This window comes from Cyphellophora europaea, assembly GCF_000365145.1.
Source record: "Cyphellophora europaea CBS 101466 unplaced genomic scaffold supercont1.8, whole genome shotgun sequence".
In the NCBI taxonomy this organism is placed as follows: domain Eukaryota; kingdom Fungi; phylum Ascomycota; class Eurotiomycetes; order Chaetothyriales; family Cyphellophoraceae; genus Cyphellophora; species Cyphellophora europaea.
Window position 1 is genome coordinate 1,504,016 of NW_008481814.1, and position 20,636 is coordinate 1,524,651.

The following is a 20,636-nucleotide window of genomic DNA, read 5'->3' on the forward strand; positions in this document are numbered from 1 at the left end:
CTTTCCTGTCAACCCAGAATGACGCGTTCTTTCCATTATGATCCTCTGCTGCCTTAGACCGGCGTTTCGTGCATCTCCCCAGCCATCTGCCCTGGTGGCCTGCCTCCAATGACAGAGGCACGGCAGGAACATCCTGTCTAACGGATGAACGATGCCCATCTCGGCACTACCCCAAGACACCGCACGCGTCATCACATCAAGCGTAGCCCTCAACGATGCCGTGTCTCTTGTCAAAGAGCTTGTCGACAATGCTCTCGATGCGCGAGCAAATACAATCGCTGTCGAAATCTCTGCCAACACCATAGATGTCATCCAAGTCAAGGACAATGGTACTGGTATCGGCGTTGAGGACCGACAATTGCTTTGCAAACGAGGCTGCACCTCCAAAATCAGAACTATCGACGATCTTGCATCGCTAGGTGGCAGTTTCCTGGGCTTTCGTGGTGAAGCTCTAGCAAGTGCTACTAATATCAGCAGCTCCCTACTCATCACAACGCGCGTGGAAGGGGAGGTCGTGGGATCAGCGCTCAAGTATGGCATGAATGGCAAGATGATCAGGTAGGTTACCGTCTTGCATGTTGGCACCATCTCATTCTCAACCCCCTAGTTCGGCGTCTGCATCTCACTCCGTTGGTACCACCGTTCGCGTCCAGGATTTTCTGTCAAACATCCCTGTACGAAAGCAGACGGCCCTTAAGGCGGCGGGCAAAATCCTTACCAACGTTCGCAAGCTTCTGTTCACCTATGCTTTTGCCCGACCTGAAGCTCGATTCACGCTCAAAGTGCTCAAGGGGAAGAATGACAAGGCCAACTGGAGCTATGCTCCTGGCAGCGTCGGCCCTCTTCAGTCTGAGACGGCCTCCAAAGTTGTTGGCCAAGATGTTGCCATGCAGACGAAATTGCACACGATTGCCTCTGGTGAAGATTCCGATGAACCGGACGACCTATCCTACCGTATAGAAGCTCTGCTTATAGACCCGAGCCTAAGTATGCCTCTCTCGTTCCATCTCAAGCTTATATTAACCACTGTAGCTGTCGCCAAAGCATGCGGTGCAGAGCAATACTTCTCCGTCGATAAGCGGCCCATCAGTGCTGAACGAGATCTCATGAAAAGGATATCAAAATTGTACAAGAACTACCTACGCGACGCTCTCCCGGCGGACGACAGCTCAAGCGTATCGAAGCCATTCATGTGTGTACGAGTCTTTTGTCCTCCTGAGAGCTATGATGTCAACGTTGAGCCAACAAAGGATTGCGTTATGTTTTACAGGCCGAATATCGTGTTCGATCTGTTCGAAAAACTGCTGAGGAATGCATATGGAGAGATTCGCCCCTCAGAGGCAGCTATCACGACTCCTGTGGATGACGTCGGCCCGGTCAAGCCTGTCTCCTCGTTCGACATCCTGTTAGCCCGTAAATCCGATGCCAGAGAGCAATCCAACAAACAGTTCTCGGCGTCCGCGGGGGATACTTCGACTGACATACCGATTCGAGAGGCCGAGATGGCGATACACCCACAATCCGACGATGCGAGGCGTGGTGGCAGCATCTCGGACGAAGAAGCAGGTACCACACTGGACAATCCTTGGACGAAAGCCAAGATGAATGTGCGACTCGTTTCTAACAATGGCGACGCTTCGACAGATGTTGATTCAGGCGCCCACGTGATCTCAGCTGCTGAGAGCAGATTGCAAGCATCTGTCACACCAAATCGATTGCCCCTGGGCACGAGCATCCAGTTACCTACGCCAGACCCATCTCCTGGAATAACATCTCAATACCAGAATCCGGGTCCGCCAATCCAACGCCGCACAACACGCAATACACACAGTGATGATGACTCTCCTCCACCCACAGAACCTCGTCGCGATACTCTGCTTGATAGCTGGGTGCAAGCATCGCAAAGAGAATCTCCTCGTGGCCTTCTGGATCGCCTTCCATCATCGCCAGTTCCGCCTTTATCCAATATCGAGCTAGGACAAGCTTCCTCGACTTCTCGTCAGATGAGTGACGAGAAACGTACGTTGTCATCAAGCCACCGGCTTTCCACAGGTGGTCAGGCTCTCGAGCAAGTCCGGCGGCCACTTGTGCCGCCATTCAAAAGACCGCAGCCTAGTGATTTCTCCGAATCAGACCATCTCGGCGTCAGTAATGGCTCAAATAAGGGCTTTCTCGAGCTCAGCCATGGTCACCTGCATCCAAGGAGTGCTGGACAACACGAGCAAGAGCTAGACGAGATCTTGGAATTTGAACGCCAGAAGAAAGCTGTTTCACAACAACACAGAGCGGCCATCAAGGGGATGCGACAGCGTTCAGCCAAGCTCAATTTCGAGTCACCTGCCGATGTGTCAGTCGAGGCGGAGTACCAGCGGAGAGAGGCCTTATTGACGACCCTGACCGAGGAAGGCATGCCAGAGGACTTCGGTGCACGCTTCAATGAAAGAGCTGATCTTTCTACTAGGTGTGACCAGAGTACATTGGTCAATGGAAGTGCTGGCAGCACTCCAACCCCTCATCGCAACCGTGCCATTGCTGCTGTTAGATCTCTCGGCCATGCTCATCCTAGCTCGGACAAAGCCAACGACATCGACCATACAGAAGGTAGGAGCAGCAACATGGTCAGAGACCACGTCCAGAGAATGCCTGACACAGACCCTAGGTCTTGTCTTATACGTCAGCGTGGTGGCCGAGGCGTTGGTAGTGTGGGATCGACAGGCACCAAAGTCAGCAGGGTTAGGACGACCAACTTGCCTTTCGAGGTGATACCGGAGGGCGAAGAGTTGTTCGACTTAGCCTTGATAGCAGATGTGCACGGTACTGAGTACACGAATGCAGCACAAGCTGCAGCAAACCTCTGCAATGCTACCAGCAAGCTGTTGCAGATCGACGAGTACGTTCTCCGGGGCTGCGTTGAACATATACACTGGATCCCCAATGGCAAAGATGTGGAGTTATGGGAGCAAAGACTTCAAATGCTGGTACAGACTCGATATCAGCCTAATCGCCTCGTAGGGGCCGAGGAGATCGAGTCCAGCTCACAGCCGCGCAAGCCGCAAGCCTTCGCCATGGATCTTGCACTTGGCACGACACTGAAGGCTCACGTTGATGAAAATGGCGTGTGAGCGAGAGAGCAGTGAGCACACTGTTTCAGTGGTCTTCCGACGGACTAGATCTTTACCAAGATTCGCGACTCATCTTGGACGCCTGATAGACGCAGTTTGCCCAGAGTGCCGAGTACCACTGCTAGCTACTGCGTTAACAAAGCGTGTTGCTACTTCAATATGCTTGACAAGACCATGGATTAGATGATACAATGCCAATTTTCCAGCTTCGGAAATCCACAACTGCTATGCGGTTGTCTTGATCGACTGATTCGGACCCCTGAACAGGCTGACTAGATGGCCACTGGTCTTTTGGCCTAAATGTACTGCTCTTGCGTATAATAGCTGCACGTCAGTGCTTCGGGACGCCGCCATAGTTTATGTGAGATTTTCTTTGTCCTGTGCAACAGGTCTATCCAGCCGAGACATGAGCCTGAGTGCGAACGCGGGTTCCTGATCAAGTGATTCGCAGACGGCTTATTCGGCCCTCGATTAGTGCACGAAACATCACTTCCTTTCATTTGGCGACAATGTCTAAGTCAGGGATCCAGTTTTTGCAACAGCAACCCAAATAAATCGCGACTTTTCCAATGCAAGGAAAAGGCGATGGCAACGTTGAATGCATCGACCTACGAGAAAAGGCTCCTTCAAACCACTCACTATCAAACCGAATAGCAAACGTTTCACACCATACCTTGCACTACCGCGCGTAAATGGCCTTCCAAGTTCAGAGCAGCACAACATCTCAGTCAAGAAGAGATCCAGATACTCGTACTCTGCCATTCAATGATGATGAACAACAACGTGCCTATGAATTCCAGATCGTCAAGCTGCGCCGCGACCTCCGAGCCGCGGAGGCGAGGTGCAGGGTGCTGCAGGAGCAGAACCATGCTCTTATGGCTGAGATCATCACTGGGCCGGCGAAGACGGCTTTGTCGGCGACTGTGCTGGAGAGCTGGCCCGCGAGGACGGGTGGGAAGGCGTGCGGAGCATGGGATTCAGCTGAGAAGGTGGTCGCGTGGTTTGGAAGGTTGACTGAGGGTGGAAAGAATAGTGATGGGGAGAGGGAAGATCGACGGGGATCTAGTGGATGTCGGCATGTAGGCCGTGGTTGGCGAAGGGGGACGCTTGTGGTATAGCTGGGTGAAGGGGATTCAGTTGCGGTTGATTGTAACATCAAGTGATAATACCATAGACTCGTCAATGCCATCAGATCCGTGCGGAAGCAACCCCTGGCTCTTCTGTTTTGTCGAGGAGGAGGGTTTGAAAGCGTCTGTCATGTAATTTCTTCGACCTCTATGGATGAGTGCCTACCATGAAGCCAATTGCCAGCCTCTCCCCAGTCCAAGTGAGTTATGGCGGAGTATTCAGCTTTGCTCCATGGCGAAAAGCTCTCGCGAATCGTTCTCCTGGCACAGATGACAAACAGGTGTGCCAGCAGGAACAAAGGATAGAGACAGTAGGCGGCTGCTATTGTGGATGACTGTCTGAGTTTATCTCGGGCCATTGCAATATAGTCAGAATCAGTCTCAAGCTGCTGACGCGCTTTTGCAATCTAGTGCCGACAGTCTCGGGCCCTTCTTTGTTAGTGTCTCTGGTTGCTCCGTGTGTCTCTAACTTGCAGAAACTCTGAGGAGAGATACTATAAGACGAGGAGCTGCTGGTATCGACAGGACAAGCCATCATCCACCTCAAATCAATTCACCTAGCACATCACGTCAACAGACAACTCATCACGCTACATCCAATACTCTCTACCACCATCAACGCAAACAAAGCATACGCAATCAAGTCGGTGACCCAACTCCAGTACCAACAACATGCATTCCAAAGACAACCGAGACCCCACAAATGCCTTTCTTCTATTTCAGCTGCTGCACCCAGAGGGTATATGCTCCGAACAACGAGAAAAAATCGAAAAGCTCGAGAAGATCATTCATGAGAATGAGTCCACCATTGCCGCGAAGGACGGCGAGATTCAGAAGCTCGAAACTCAGAAGGATCAGCACAGTGTCGGCCATGGCAAGCATCAAGGGCTCCGGAAGAAAAATGAACAGCTCGACCTTGAGGTGTCCAGTCTCAAACGCGAGCTCAAGCTCTATGAAGATTTGGAGAAGAAGCGGGAGAGGGAGGCAAAGAAAGTCGAGGAAGAGAGAAAGCAGCTGCAAGCTTGCAGATCTCGGACTGAGCAGCTCGAGCGTCAGGTCCTTCACCTTTCAGAACCCACCAAAGGCAGCCGTGCCATTGCGCTCCGTAGACACAGGAACAACAGGAGGTGAGCAAAGGGTTGAGTGTCGCCACGCTTATTAGTGTTGGCGGTGGAACTCTACCATGAGACATTCGACGAGCAGGAGACCGCCGCGCATGATGCCGGGCGGACGGCGAAGGCCAGAGCATCAGAAGTGAGATCTTACAGTAATAAAATGGCAGGACAGATCTTGGCAGATGGAAAGAGAGAGTAGCAATGTGCTCGACTGTAGGTGGGAGGCTATCTGCTTCATAGACCAAATATGCAACACTGAGATTTACTGCTCACGTTTTTCAACGTGCCATTGCGGAAATCGAGCAGAAGAAGGCGACAAGGCAACCAAAGTTCACTGCCTGAAAATACTTGGCATGCTAAAGCTGAGCCCGTGTGCAGCGAATCAGTATTTCTCGATTACTTTTCCAGAAGTCTATGGAGGCGCATCGGCCTGGGGCATATTAAAACTCGATATTCATTGTGCTTAGAGGACAGAAAAATCGGATATCGGCCAGCGTATTCGGTTGCTTGAATTAATGCCCTGTCAAACGACTGCCCCTGCCACTTGCCCTCCGTCTTCTTTGGTTCCCTATCCTCCCTGGGGTCGGCGTTGTCTGGACAGAACAGCAATGCACCGTCCGGTGTTCCTCAACCGCTTCTTCCGAAACCTCTTTGTTGCCTTCCATGCATGGTGTCTCGGCCGGCTGCCCACCATGCTTCCAACGGAGAGCCTAGGCGATGCGGTCTCTGGACTTCCCGTGGTGTCTAAGCCGGATCCGAGACTTCTCTGTCCTGACTTGCGCAGAAAGTGAGCCTGTCTTTGGGAAGGTAAGACATCAACCAACCTTCGCCGGTCGCATAAAAAGCCTGGATGCCACCAGTCCAGTCACCGTCTTCCATCTCGAAACGACAACAGTCACATCTTACCGAATACCCTCACCACATACATACATCCATCACCCTTTCTACTTCTGTCAGAGTTCAAGCAGCACTCACGATGCAACCATCGATCGACAACTCTCTCGTCCATGAGACCGAGCCCAGCCCACCCGGAAGCGCATCCAGCACACTCGTCCACCCGCCTTCCTCGCCCAGAGCTATATCTCCCGACCTTCCACCGCTGTCACCATTCACATCGCCAACGTCACCTTCCCCCAGTCCACCATGGGCGTCCCCCACCAACCCATCGACTCCCTCGCCAGCCACATCATCCCGTTTCTCCACCCGACCCTCCTCCCTCGATGCGGACAGCCCCTGCTTCGAATGCCGCGACAAGCAATGGTACACCGACCACCTCACAGCGAGCGTCGCCAACCTGACCATCGCCACCTCAGCCGAGCGTCAGAAGGAGGTGCGCCTGCTGGCGGAAAAGCTCTCGGCCTGCTGTGTAGAGTTCGAGAACCTGTGGAAATGCTACAAGCGGTGCTGTAACGAGAGAAATCGCGAAAGGGAGGAGGTCTGGGTCCGGGGTGTGAAGATTCTGCAGCAGGAGGCACTGATTGCGGAACTGAAGGAGGAGATTGCGAGGCTGAGGGGCCTGGAGGTAGGTAAGCTAGGAGATTGGGTGGAGGGTGGGAAGGAGAAGCTGGAGTCGGATCGTTGATCGTCGATCAGGAGATAGTCTGCCCACGGGCGAGACTGAGTGATAGGCGGGCAGATGTTTCGACGTCGGGGTCACTGGAGTTAGGCAGGGAGATGGCGTGTGGCGTAGAAAACGAAGAATTAGAAAGGATAGGAAAATACAAGTTGGCGGCGGAAAATTGTTCGCGTTTGTCACTATCAGAATCTTCATGGCCTGATCTCTTACCATTGCAGAACTGAGCGTTGATTATCGCTTGGTCAAACATTTACTTCGACGCTTGCTAGAGCAGATCAAATCTTGGCTTGCGCCTTACCCTCGCCTCTCGGTACTTTCCTCTCAATGCCCAAGCTTTCCAGGCTCTTCTTGTTGTAGTAATGCGGCGCAATCTCCATCAACCACTCAGGCTTCAGCGGCATCACGCCTCGCATGTACTCTTTGCTCGTGAGCACCAGTTCATGGTACAATACCCACTTTGGATTGACTTCCATAAGTACACTCGAAGGATGGATGTAGATGACCTGCCCGTTCTTCACTTGCCGGTACGTTGAGCCATCTCGCTGCAAGCGTGCGCTGTTCGGGAAGAACCCTGCTGCTATTGATTTTTGAATCGGTTCAATGTTCGATGCGCCACCGCAAGACTTGGAGGCATCGACCTCGACTCGGTCGCAAAGGCGGGCGAGCTGATCACGGACATCGCGGGCGCGTGTAAGTGAGCGCTGTTGTAAGAAATTCTCCTTGGCCCAAACGATGGAATAATCGGTGTCGACCCACTCGTTCCAGACGTTCAATAAGCTCAGGTGATCGCCACCATCCTTGTTGGTAAAGCGTGCCCGAGCGGAGTCGGCATGAACCTTCTTGTCCTTCGGTCGGAAGAACAGGGCGGATGACTCGCCGAGCATGGCAATGATGGATAGAACCTCGGAGACGCAGCCATACTTGTCTGCAGCCAGGATCGCTCTAGCGAACATGGGATCGGTAGGAAATTCAGCCATTTGCCGTCCGATCTTGGTAAGTTCGCCAGCATTGTTGAGAGCTCCGAGGGCGTAAAGTTGTTCAACTGCCCGTACAATTGTATCGGTGCTCGGTGGGTCCATGAAATCGAAGTCCAAGAGATCGTTAATTCCCAAGCTTTTCAGGAGGAGGATCGTGCCTGTCAGATTGGTGCGCTGGAGTTCGGGCATGGTGTTTGAATCAAGCTCGTTCTTCCAAGCCTGCTTCGTGTATAGCCGGAAGCATTTGCCTGGCCCAACACGACCTGCTCGACCTGCTCGCTGCCCAGCAGATGCTCGCGAACATGGCACAACCACCAGCGACTCCATGCCTGTTCGAGGATTGTATTGGTTCTCTTTCACGAAACCCGGGTCAATAACGTAGACAATGCCGTCGATGGTCAATGAGGTTTCGGCAATGTTGGTGGCCAGAACGACTTTTCTGGCATTCGGAGGAGTCGGCTCGAAGATCTTTGCTTGCAGATCGGTCGGTAGGTTGGCGTAGATCGGGCAGATGATCATCTCCCTGACATTAGATCCGAGCTTCCGGGCTGTCTCTTGCAAATTCGCTTCCATGGCTTCGATTTCTTCTTGACCTGTCAGAAAGACAAGGATGTCGCCTTGTGGCTGGGTGATGTGGATCTGGAAAACAGTGGTAATGGCGGCAGCAAGATAGTTCGCCTCCGGCTGGGCGGTGTAATGAACATCCACTGCATATCTTCGGCCTGGGATGTTGAAAATCGGGGCATTATCGAAATACGTCTGGAACTTTTGTGCATCCATAGTCGCTGATGAAATCAGAAGCTTCAGGTCTGGTCGGGCTTTGGCGATGTCTTTAAGCAGACCGCAAGCAATGTCGGTGCTGACTGTGCGTTCGTGGGCTTCGTCAATCATAAGAGCTGAGTACTCTGATAGCTCGGGGTCTGTGAGCAGTTCCCGAAGAAGCATACCGTCCGTCATGTATTTAAGCACAGTCTTGTCGCTGGTGTTGTCCTCGAATCGAATGGCATACCCGACTTCGTTTCCGAGACGCTTTCCCATTTCTTCCGCCACTCTGGCTGCGACGCTCATAGCAGCCACTCGTCGCGGCTGGGTACAACCGATCTTCATGCCATCTTTGGTGAAGCCCGCTTCGTGGAGATACTGGGGTAATTGTGTCGTTTTTCCGGAACCTGTCTCTCCAACAATGATCAGAACTTGGTGGTCATGCACGGCCTGAATGATCTCGTCACGGAATTGGTAGATCGGCAGGCTTTTTCTTGTTTCTTCGACGCTCTTAGCTTTTGCTTCGGCTGCGCTGAGTCTTTGCTGCATCTCTCGCTCTTCGCGGCTCCTCCCCTTTCCAAGGTCGCCCCCGAGCGTCTCGCTCGCCACGAATTGCATTTGTTGGCTTTCGTCAAAAACATAGCCGTAGTCGCCTTCATCGAAATATCCAGACCTTTTGACCTGCGCTTCTGCTCGCTTGGTTTGCTCTTGCTCCCATTCTTCGTGCTCGGTGACGAACTTTTCTCTGCCGCTGGCATCGCGATCTACGTATCGTTTGTACAGTGCTTGTTCTTTCTTCCGGCGATCCAGCTTGCCTTTCTCGGTGATGTAGTCCTCCGGCAGTGCATAGCCCTCAAGATGGTCGTCGATCTCAAGTCTCGCCTCTGTTACGGCTAACAATTCCCTGTTGCGCGCAAATTCTTCTTTTTCCTTGTTTGACAGGTCTGGATTATCTCTCAATTCGCGCTGTTCGTCTTCAACTTGTTGTCGAAATAGCGCAAGTCTTTCTGCTTCTCGTTTCTTCAAGTAGTCTTGTCTTGACCGTAGTCGTAGGTCCGGCATGGCCGCATCCCGTGCCTCTTTGTCGTCTGCAAGGGCTCTTCGCTGTGCTGTGACACTATCTTTCGCCGCTGAGCGGTCTTCGAGTATTTTCTTAGAGCGTTCTTCGTCACGCTTCGCTAGACGCTGTGCGAACTCGTCTCGTTCACGGCGGTCGATTTCTGCTGCGCCAGCCTGATCAACTCCTTCCTTCGGCGTCTCATCGCTGGCGTCTGTGCGGCCCGCGGATTTGGCTTCTTCAGCTTGAATCGCTGGGCCGCTGTCAGAGGCAGCTTGATCGGATCGCTTGATGCGTTTTGGGGGAGGCTCGGGGAAGTCTGGTTCGGCGCCATCGGAAGCTGGTTCTTCGTCGCCCCAGCGATCGTCGAAGGACTCGTCGGCTCTGCGTCTAGCATTGGCGTGTCTTCTGTATTTGCCGCTGGCGTTCGCCATTTGGGCCAACTGTAAGATGTCAGAATGTCGAAGCGATGAAGCAGAACAAAAAATTAGGCAGTTGGAGTTCCGTAGAAATGCCAAGAAGGCAACATACCCCGCAGGCGCCAAGCGAACAGGCAAACCCAAGACCAACGGCTTCGCCGTCACGGGCGCCACATCCTCCGCATCGCTCTGCTCGTACTCGCCCTCCTCCTCCTCCTCCCCCTCCTCATCTTCCTCCTCCTGGGAGCGGTAAATGCTCTTCACCTATAGTATGTCAGTTTCAGTTGAGTGAGGGCGCCAGAATGAACGAAATCGGCCGTGTGATTGTTGCAGATCGGCCGTGAAATGAATTTCAGAATTTGGGAAAGATTGCGAGTTGGGCTGCTCTCGTTTTCGGGAGGTCTCCTGGGAATCTTTTGGCTGTTGCTGAATGAGTCGCTCTCATGATCTGGAGGCCTCCAGGATATTCTTTGAGATCTGCTGGAGGAGCCTCCATCATGGTCTGAAGCCCCCCTCAGCATCATTGACTCTTGCTGGACGAGCCGCTCTCGTTGTCTGGAGGCCTCCCCGGGAGTTGTTCTTGGAAGCCTCGACCTGTGATCACGTACGGGCCCGAACGGGTTTCGAAGGTTGTGGCCACTGCTTGCAAGGAGAAAAGAAAATGAGACGTACCACTGAGCCGGTCCAGCCGACTCGCGCCACCCGCCGAACCAACAGCCCGAAGCCATGCTGAAAATAAAATTCATCGACGGGCCAGCTCAGCTTCTCCCACTCCTCCTCTTCCTCTCTCAGCTCCCGACAAAACGCAGCACGACGGCGACCCTAGTACTTCTCTCCGGCGTTTCCGTGGAGCAGCCAAGCATGCACGAATTTCGTGAGCTTGCGACTGTCTCCATCGTTGCGCCAGAGAGAGCCACCGGGGTGCCGCTTGTCGGCAAAGCGCAGGATGTCTCTCATGACCAGGTCGTAACACTCTGGTTTGAGCTGCATCACTTTCAAAAACTCGGCGCACTGCCGGCGGACAGAAGGGAAGCGAGATATCCACGAGTAAGAACTCATGGTGACGAGTTAACAACGTGGTAAAGATTTAGGATCGAAGTGAAAGAGAAGGCGGTGCAATGTTGAAGAAGAAAAAAGCCAATGGCAACTTGAAACTGCGGTGACACGAAATATTGTTATTGTTCCGTCAATTTCGGCCTCAGTCGCACGTGAGTCTAGCCTTGCCTTGCATTGATGCACGCTTCAAAGCAAGCTTAACATCGTATATCCCCCACTGTACGTTCGAATCATGGTCGCAAATTCGCGCCAAAATGACTTCTGTGGCTAGATTTCTACCTCGCCTCTTCTTGATTTGTGGTACAACTCAGTCGTTGACCATAGTAACGCGGTCAGGGCAGTTTAGCATCAGCAAGACCAAGAAAAAATCACAAGTCTAGAGCTGGACTCGAACCAGTGTTGCTGTAAGCACGGGTGGCCAAATAACCAGAAAAAACCAAAAAACCACATTCAAGAGCTGTATACATCTTGACCCGTACTACCTAGATCGCCTGCAAGCAGGGTCTGCACCACACCCGCGAACGAGTGGGCGGGCTCACTCGGTCAAGCCTTGACTCTCTGTTGTGGTTGTTAACAAATTTCATGATTTTTCGTATTCATACATTCACTTCGGCAACCAATCGAGGACTGCTCAGGTGCAAGGCTGGCGTAAGGCAACAAGGCGCCGTGCCAAGACCCCCAAACACGTTGCGCTCTTGTGGCGATCTCGGGCAGAGAAATCATTGTCAATCGACATCATGACAAGGCCTAATTCTGGAACTCAGTATATGAATCGAGGTGTATCATGCAGGTTCGTTGATGACGGAACCATGTGCGGGCCAACCTCTTTCCGCTGCCTGACAGACGCGAGCTCAACAGGATAAGTACCACAGATCCAGGCCATGGAAGATCGATCCGCAGCACTGAGCATTGTTTGTTCCGGATGGTCCTTCTGAATACACTCGCAGCGACCGATGCCGTCGATGAGCAAGACTTTTACCTTATACCGTGATCCGCCTCTCCTGGGGCCCAGTTTCTCTCCACGATTTACTAGGGACACGCCCACCGCTAAACTGAGCCCATGACCCTCTCTTAGTCGAACTTTCGCAGATTCATAATCTCCGAAATGTCGCATACGCTCTTCCTGGCCTTGTTACAAACGCTCCAACCGCAGCAAACATTGTCATCAGTTGCTTTGTCATGCGCAAGCATCTTTATCTACTTCTTGCCTCCCATAACAGAGCGCTTCTGATGCCCTCAGCTTACTGAAGAACCAATGCAAGCCTCCCTATTTCAAGCAAAGGAGATGGCCGCCAGCAGCCATGAACCCCCTGCCCAGTTCACACAGCCAACAAGAGCTATACTCCCAACCTCCCACCACCCAACCCTTTGCTTTGACAACACATACATGGCTTGCAACGGCGTTGTATCCCGAGAGTCCATAGCCTGGCGCGGCGGCGACAATGAAGTCATACAACGAGCGCGTAGTCGAAGAGACGGAGATCCTGTGCCGTTCTTCTTCGCGGACGATAGCGATGATAACGGGATAATGCTCGGTGCCTTCGTCGAGGTGAGTCCTGCTGCTGCCTTCACGATTGTCCTTTTGAACACCACTAACCTTTTCATAGGAAGACGACGAATCCGACTTCCTCCCATTCCCATACTCTTACGCAACATCCAAAAGTGCTAGTCTCCCCGCTGTGCCTCAAGCCAGAGTAAGTGGCACCAAGAGACGCAAATGCAGCTTCACGAAGAACATCTCCATGCTCGCGCTCATGAACCCAGCCCGAGGATCCTATCTCAATCCCATGACCACTGTCAAAATATCAGCCAGAATAGCCAAGACGCTCGCAAAGCTGCGGAAACCATCTATTCTAGTCGCTCCTGTAGCATCAAAAAAGGAGCCAGCTCTCACTCCGTCCACAGGCCATTTAAACCACATCATTACGGTACCGCCTCGCCAACAGTCGTTCACTCCTATGTGCGTCCAGAACTCACACTCCAATGCCGCGATCATGAGCATGATCAAGCACCAGAGACTGCTCACAAAGCGCCAGCAAAGCGGCAAAACCGTCGGTCGCAGGTTGCGGTCGGCGATGGGCACGGAGAGGATTGCTGCGTACGAAAAGCCTAAGAAAGGGATGGGCACGACCAATGGCCGGGTCGCGGGCGGCAGCAGGGTGTTGGGGGAGATTGAAGACAATGATGCTGGACTGGAGGGTCACCGTTGAAGGCACTGGCAGGGCGGTGTGCATGGGATAGGTACCGGAGGACACGGTCACGGTCACGGTTACGGAGAGAAGCAAGAGAGGATCATGAGGCGATGGAAGTCTGATGGGCAAGAGGAAGCCTAGGTTTCCTCGTATCATGAGGCCAATACTCTTGAGCCTCGTCAAGGTAGAAAGCGTCAGATGTGCCCACAGTACCACAAGGGACTGAAGTCTCTCTCGACGGGTGCAACCGAAAAGATCGGAATGACATAGGTCACCCGGAGATAGGCCCACACAGAAGTACGACGGTCAGAAGAACAAGAAAAAGTGGTCATATCATATCGTTGAGCTCTTTCTTCAGACCTGCATCACAGTTCCGCAGGTCAAGGAAGAAAAAAGCTGCCAGCAATGGCGTGTGCCTCCTTCATCACCATAATCTCCTGGAGGCAATATCCCCTTCCACTCATTACCGAGTACCTGCCTTCCATCTCCGGTTTCCTGCAAGACATGTGCCATTGAGAACAGGGTGGGAAACGCTATCCACACCAGAACCCACAAGGGTCGCTTCTCCTCTCCTGAACTCCGAATCCAGATCCACATTCCGCGGCACACGGCTATGTTGTCGCCTACTCCGTTTCCCATGCTCAAACTAGCATCGAGATGGCTGTTGTCACAATTCCCATCTCCTCTGGAGGACGGTGTCACATTCTCCCATAAACCATGAGAGAAGGTCTGTCTTGGTTGATTCAAAAAATCAAAACTCGCTTTTCGTTGAATGGTCGGCCGTGTTGACCGTTGTTTTTCTTGCAGAATGATCGTCGTCACAAAGGTGATATCTTGGTTGCTAACGTAACTCATAATTGTAGCATAGCAGTGCATCGTCGAAGAACAATCGCAAAATCTTCCTGTGGTTCGAGGTCTCGGGTAATAGCACTGGACGTGAATAAGGCGTCATACTGGCTTTTCGCTGTGTGTTGCGCTGATTTCCAAAATCCTACCCAGGTGGGATAGATTTGGCCGGATAGAGACGACTAGACGTCGATCATCTCCGCGTCTTCCGCGAGAATATCATCAGCAGGGCCCCAGTTGCCTTCATAGACAGTAGCGCCGGCACGTCTTCTAGCATCAACGAACCGAATTCCTTCCTCTTGTAGTACCTCTGTGATCAAGGGCCGATCAGCAGGTGCAGGCCGCATCATCCGTTTCACAACATTGTCCAATGACGCTGGATGAGCGCGATCCAGCATGAAAGGAGGTGGCAGAGTCAATTCACCAGGTCGAGCTGGAGGCAATGATGGCCGCTTCTTCTCACCTTCGTCTGCAACATCCATGGCGGTGTCTGCATCGGTGATCTCCGGGCTGTCGATGGGGTTGCCAGAAGCGTCTCGAGAGAAAACACTGCTTTCGGAATCCCATGATAGGGTGGTGATATCGCTCCAGTCTCCGTTGCGCAGCTTCTGCCACGACGTGCCATTGTCGGGCAGCACAACGTTACCGGCAATTTCCAGCATCATAAGACCAAGCGAAAAGACATCGGCAGGTCTGTTGTATTGGCCTAAGAGAATCTCCGGTGCAATGTACTCTCGGTCGCCTTCGCCCTCGATGCCAGGTTCAGCAGGCAATTTACTAGCCATGCCGAAGTCCGCAATCTTCAAAACGCCCTCGAATGAAATGAGAACGTTGGCAGGCTTGAGGTCTAGGTGGACGTATCCCTGTTCATGAATGTGTTGCAATCCCTGGTCTTTATTAGCATTTAACACGAACCAGAAAGGAGCAAGAACTTACGAGTGAAAGTTCCAGCACAATCTTCCAGATGCGAAAGTCGTCAAGTCTGGCTCTCGAGCCCTTCTGATCCACGAAGGAGCCTAGGGTGCCCTCTTCGCAGAACTCGGTCTGAATATACAGGTGGTTCTCGTTCTCCCAACTGTCAACAAAGCCAATGACGTGGTCAGACCGGCCGAGTACTTTCAGCGCTTCGACTTCTTTCAGCTTTCGCTGTCTGTCCTTGACGCCAGCATAGGGATAACGAGACTTCTTAACCGCCCAAACATACTCCTGGAGCGAGCCGCGAGGTGTCGTGCGTCCGCTCATGCTGTAGATCTTGTGGTACGGTGAACTCTGGGGCGGCTGAGAAACCCTGTAGACCTGGGAGAATTCGCCAGTCCCGATTAGGTCAACTTTTTCGAATCTGGCTAGTAAGCTACCGTCCAGGGTCTTAGTGTGGGCCGTCTTGAGATCAAGGCTGGGTCTGTTGGAGAAGTTTGCGAAGTAGTCGCGCGGACCCGTTGGTGTAGCTGGCACGACCGTGCTAAGACCATTTCTGGTCGTCGGTCGTTCTCCTCGTCCTGAGATGGTTAGTCCGCTAGGATCGGGTGGGAAGACGCTCTCTTGTGGAGTATGGGGAGACAATCGCGATTCTGGCCTATTTCCGAGGGGTGTGACTGGGAAGACATTTTTAGCATGTTTCACGGCAGGGATGCGGTGGGTGGATTGAAAGAGAGTACTCCTCGCCAGCGGAGTTGGGGAACTCATATTCTTGAGAAGACGACCTTGGGTGAAGGAAGTCCCTGCCTCAAGAAGTTCGCGTGACGATTTATGGCCCGTGTTAGCGGATGGCGAGCCAGCCATCGCGCTATCACTGTCCTCATCGACGCTTTCTGGAGACTGTTTGATGGGAGACAACTTACTACTCGGGAATTGAGATCCAGATAATGCGGGCACAGAAAGGTTGCGACCATGATGCGGTGAAGGCGAGATTGAGCTCCCTCGAGACGGCTCGTCGAAATGCTTCGTTGGAGTAGGTGGAAAGCCGGAGTCATTCGTGGATTGACTTGCATTGGCCTGAATAGGTGATTGAGAGGACGCTTTCTCATCGAAGTCAATGGAAGCAAAGCTCGCTTTCCGGAGGAGTCCATTTTTTGTTTGCCGCGTCGAGAAGAGCCCCAGGCTCTTGGCGAAAGGTAAGGGCTTGATACCTTGAGACTCGGCAGGCGTGGCGGGCGTTCCGAAAGAGACCCGATTACGACCCGCACCAGCTTTGGCATCTGGAGGAAACATGATAGACTGCCTCTTGCAGGGTGTATCTGGCATGTGGGCCCTTGGTAGGCCAGCATTTGGGTCGTTGATGTTCCTATTCTTCTTCGAAATCAATCCAGTGGACATGAAAGCAGCGGGTAGCGGTCTGGCCGACTTGTATGTGCCAGGAGTTGCGAATGAGCCTTGGGATGAGTTCTCAGACGAGTCCCGGGAGGGCGTAGGTCTCGTAGATCCTATTGGCAAAGATTTTGAGAAGTCGTGGGATGCTGGTCTTGTGGGGCGGTGGAATGGCTCATGAGTCGGAGAGTCGCCCGTTATGCTCGACTGCGAGGACGACTGCGTGATAGTCCGAGAAAGAGGGTGACGAGCTGTGGATGCAGCGTTCTCAACCTGACTGTTACCTTTCGGTGGGGCAGGGTGTATTGAGGCGCTGATTAGATGGCCTTGGGCGCCGAACGGGCTCTCTCGCGACATAGGCTCGAGATGGTTGTCCAACGACATGCGCAGTGACTTTTCAACCTTCGCAAAGGGGGTGGCATCGAACCAACTGTTCTCAAGCTCCAAATGCTGGTTGAATCTCATGTTGGAGCGCTCCGCCTGCCTTTGCTGGATGGTCGACTTGCGTAAAGACGTAGAACGTCTTGGAATGGTGCTGAACTTCGTAGCAGGGCTAGCATGACGAAGCCAGTCGCCTTCCTCCTGAGCACGACTGCCATAGGCATTATTCGGAGACTCGGACTCGAAAATGCTGAAGTCGAGCCCAGAGCTGGGTCCATGAAGACTGCGACGTTTGGCGGACGGGCTCTTGATCTCGTCCTGGTCCAACACCATTGGCTCGGAGCGCTTCATTGGGCTCTGTGGAGCGACAAAGCTCATCAAGCTGCCACCACTTCTACGCTTCTCCTGCCTAGTGTAGACATGGCGTGCACCGAGTCCTTCTTCCTGGCTCGAAGAGTTCTCTTTGTCGCTACCACCAAATATCGTGTTACTAAGACCTTGCTCGCGGTCAGCCTCTGTTGAACTTCGTTTACGGAGGGTAGCAGGAGTAGAGTTGCCGCTATCGGAGGAATCGCTGAGAATCTTCTTGGAGGGACTCTTTGGAGAGGTGCGGGCTCTAAGGTTGTTCGACGGCTGCGCAGATCTTCTCAGACTTGGCCGTGGTTGTCGACTCGTGGGATTACGGCTTGCGAAAGGCGAGGCCATGGTTGTGGAGTTTGAGAACAGATCCGAGGTCGATCGTCTTGATGGAGATAATGGAGAAGGATTGGCAGGTACATTTCCCATGCTCGGTGAGATTGAGCGCAGACTGTTGCGGAAATCTGCTGTTTTGGAAGGTGATCGTGATAAAGATCGCTGGATCTCCCCGATAGCAAGACGCGAATCGCAGTAGCGCAGCCGATGAGGAGAGTGAAGGTGGACAGGACTTGAGCCTTCGTGGTGGGGAGAGCAAGTTTCGATCATCTTGGACCGGATCGCTGCGGTTGGTGGTGGGTTTTTGATTATTCGTTAAGAGGCGCGGCGTCCATTGAAGTGGAATCACCAGAGGAAGATTACTCCCGTGTGACGGATTCGAGGCGAAGCGCAGTGCACATGAATCAGATCAGCCTGGGCTGTGCTTCCTGAACAGTATGTTTGTTGCCTAAACGGATCTTGTGGCGATATTATCCTGAGTTTCGCAGGTGGCGGATCGCGGTGGAGAGGTGGCCCGAACAGCCGGAGCGCTGTGGTGGTGGTCTTAACCGAGCAAAATGCTCGTGTTTAGTGGAGGCTGATGTGTTCAACGCCGAAAGCCTGGCAACATAACTTGCAGACGGAGCACCGGCTTGAGGAAAGTATCTCGTGAGCAGCTGCTAAGAGCCGCTCGTCGTGTGAGGTGTTATGGTGAGGTGACGCGTCTGCGAAGAAGGTTACAAAGGGTCGCGGTTTCTAAAGGGAGATAAACTGCTGGACAAGTCTCGAGAGGAAGATGTTGCAGTGAGTGATGAGGTACGATCGGGCGATGAGGATAAGAAAGGGTCCAGACGTTCACAGAGGCCCTGATCAACTCTGGTCACAACCAACTTTTTAGAACGCGCGCAGTATCGTGCCAAGGTAAACAAGGTGGCCAAACACGCGACTATTGGCCGATATCCTGGTAGCCCCACAAAAGACCCCCACACAGGATTCGGCTGCACCCGGAGTGCGCGTGGCAGTCAGCCGTTCGTAGCACCTTCCACGAGCCTCACTCACAATGCCTACTGCACAGTGACGTTGCTGCTGCCTTGCATAATTCTTGTACAGATAGTTCTGTCCTCGTCCCTCACGTTCGCAAAAAAGCAGAGCCGCACTAAAATCAGAATGTCATCAGTGTCTCGAACAGATTGCTCAATCTTCCGAGTGGTGCCCGGAAATCAAATCCTACAGGGGTCATAGCAAAAAGGGGGTTACAAGCTCACTGCCTTTTCGGGGATATTGATAATAAACACGATTGAATTAATCTTCTGCCAGGCATCCATCATGAACGCCTTGTATCGGTACTGGTACATCCCACTGGGCTATGCGGAGCTGCCACTGGTTCGTCGATTGGACATTCTATCAGTTCTATCGATATGGCCCATAGGCGAGCCATTCGCTCGGTGTTGACATTTCGCTTCGTCGGGTTTTCCCTCCATCTGGTGGCCATTTTGGCTGAATATCAAGTGCTGCCACAGCATGTTCCGGCAATCAGGGAAATCATTGCCAATGTTAGCGGGAGGCAACACACAATACCCGGCCACGTTCGCGGTCGGCAGTGAGGCCGCCAGGGTTTCCGGCTTTCGTAGTCTCCGCTCCTGCCAGACCCCTCAAGTTTGCTGCCGGAGATCTTCACAACTTATGCCAGATTGTCACCATTGTCATTCCGCCGCCTTGATTCTGCTGATGTACGCGTCCCACCCGGCTTGTCGATACTCCTGAGCTGCGGCAATAGGATCCCGGTTGGCATAAATCCCTCGGCCGGCAATCAGGAAATCAGACCCTCCTGCCATCGCCGTTATCGGCGTCTGGTACTGCTGCCCAAGAGCGTCGCCCTTGTTGGCCATGTTGACACCGGTAGTGAAGATGATGAAGTCTTCATCTGCAGCCGTCGCAGGTGCGATATCAGCCAGGGATTTAGTACACACGAACCCCACAACACTACCCGCATACTGCCTGGCAATGTCGACTGAAGCCCGTGTGTAGTCACCTACCGCCAGGGAACCCTTGGAGGTCATCTCGGCCAGTATCAAAATGGCGCGGTCGGTCACCTTCTCTTTCAAGATGGTTTCATCCAGGGCTTGAATGACTCCCGGACCAGGCAAGACACTCGCATTCACGATGTGCGCCCACTCATGGATGCGCAAAGCACCTCCACTGTATTGCTTCTGCACAGTGTTGCCGATATCGATGAATTTGCGATCTTCGAAAATCAAAAAGTCATGCTTTTGTGCGATTCGACTCAGCCCCTCCGTAGTCTTGCTGCTGAAGTCAGCGACAATGTCAATGTGCGTTTTCAGCACCGCAATGTGCGGCCCGAGATCTGTTAGTCACTATTAGTCCTAGACTTGTACCAGTATGACATCTACGGCCATCTAGTGGCACCCACCGTCAGCTATCTTCAGCAGCTCGCCGGTCGTGGTGAGATCTGCAGAAAGAACAATGTTGGTTTGTTTGCGCTCTGCAATCTCGAAGAGTCTCTTCGCCAGCACGTTCGGATGGGCTTTGGCGCGCTGCGCGAACGACTGCTTGCTCTTGGAAGACATGTCGGCCAAAGATTGTGGACGATGAGCAGGGACGTGGGCTTGATTCAGGAAGTAACACAGTTTTCTTGATCGCCCGCGGATTATGCTTAGTCATGCACAGATTTCGATGTACACTCACACAGATGCAGTCTCTTGAAATGCTCTACACTATTGCCTCGCCTCATAAATAAGATCCATGTACCTCAACCACTGCGTTAATATGCGATATAAGCTTACGATAATGCTTGTGCGGGTTCCTAGGCAATGTTTGTTCGCCTAAAGATAGTCTTTTTGTCGCCGTGCAATATGCTGAATATAAATCACCAACACGATCTACGGGGTAGCAAAATCAGACGACAATCTCCCCTAACTCACTGCAGATGCCTCTCGACTACAGCATTTCCCAACATCATTCGACAAACTGTAATGCTGTCCAGGCTTACCGGTATTCAAGTGGCTGAGC

The 20,636-nt window shown here is 52.7% G+C and overlaps 7 protein-coding genes across 7 annotated transcripts; 4 read left to right on the top strand and 3 right to left on the bottom strand.

Moving 5' to 3' along the window:
- Positions 1-151: 151 nt before the first annotated feature.
- HMPREF1541_08369 (uncharacterized protein) lies at positions 152-3,122 on the top strand (the record flags this gene model as incomplete). The annotated part of the gene is made up of 3 exons (XM_008722688.1): positions 152-558; positions 608-987; positions 1,033-3,122. The coding sequence occupies 3 exons, from the start codon at positions 152-154 to the stop codon at positions 3,120-3,122; spliced, it is 2,877 nt and encodes a 958-aa protein (XP_008720910.1).
- Positions 3,123-4,921: 1,799 nt separating this feature from the next.
- Positions 4,922-5,380, top strand: HMPREF1541_08370 (uncharacterized protein; the record flags this gene model as incomplete). Its single annotated transcript, XM_008722689.1, has 1 exon — positions 4,922-5,380. One exon carries the CDS (start codon positions 4,922-4,924, stop codon positions 5,378-5,380), a length of 459 nt encoding a protein of 152 aa, XP_008720911.1.
- A 960-nt stretch (positions 5,381-6,340) lies between these two features.
- On the top strand, positions 6,341-6,946 carry HMPREF1541_08371 (uncharacterized protein; the record flags this gene model as incomplete). The annotated part of the gene is made up of 1 exon (XM_008722690.1): positions 6,341-6,946. The coding sequence occupies one exon, from the start codon at positions 6,341-6,343 to the stop codon at positions 6,944-6,946; it is 606 nt and encodes a 201-aa protein (XP_008720912.1).
- Positions 6,947-7,215: 269 nt separating this feature from the next.
- On the bottom strand, positions 7,216-10,170 carry HMPREF1541_08372 (uncharacterized protein; the record flags this gene model as incomplete). The annotated part of the gene is made up of 1 exon (XM_008722691.1): positions 7,216-10,170. The coding sequence occupies one exon, from the start codon at positions 10,168-10,170 to the stop codon at positions 7,216-7,218; it is 2,955 nt and encodes a 984-aa protein (XP_008720913.1).
- A 2,428-nt stretch (positions 10,171-12,598) lies between these two features.
- On the top strand, positions 12,599-13,421 carry HMPREF1541_08373 (uncharacterized protein; the record flags this gene model as incomplete). Its single annotated transcript, XM_008722692.1, has 2 exons — positions 12,599-12,760; positions 12,819-13,421. The coding sequence occupies 2 exons, from the start codon at positions 12,599-12,601 to the stop codon at positions 13,419-13,421; spliced, it is 765 nt and encodes a 254-aa protein (XP_008720914.1).
- A 1,010-nt stretch (positions 13,422-14,431) lies between these two features.
- HMPREF1541_08374 (uncharacterized protein) lies at positions 14,432-17,897 on the bottom strand (the record flags this gene model as incomplete). The annotated part of the gene is made up of 3 exons (XM_008722693.1): positions 14,432-15,136; positions 15,186-16,057; positions 16,088-17,897. The coding sequence occupies 3 exons, from the start codon at positions 17,895-17,897 to the stop codon at positions 14,432-14,434; spliced, it is 3,387 nt and encodes a 1,128-aa protein (XP_008720915.1).
- A 1,412-nt stretch (positions 17,898-19,309) lies between these two features.
- HMPREF1541_08375 (orotidine 5'-phosphate decarboxylase) lies at positions 19,310-20,194 on the bottom strand (the record flags this gene model as incomplete). Its single annotated transcript, XM_008722694.1, has 2 exons — positions 19,310-19,971; positions 20,038-20,194. 2 exons carry the CDS (start codon positions 20,192-20,194, stop codon positions 19,310-19,312), a joined length of 819 nt encoding a protein of 272 aa, XP_008720916.1.
- Positions 20,195-20,636: the final 442 nt, after the last annotated feature.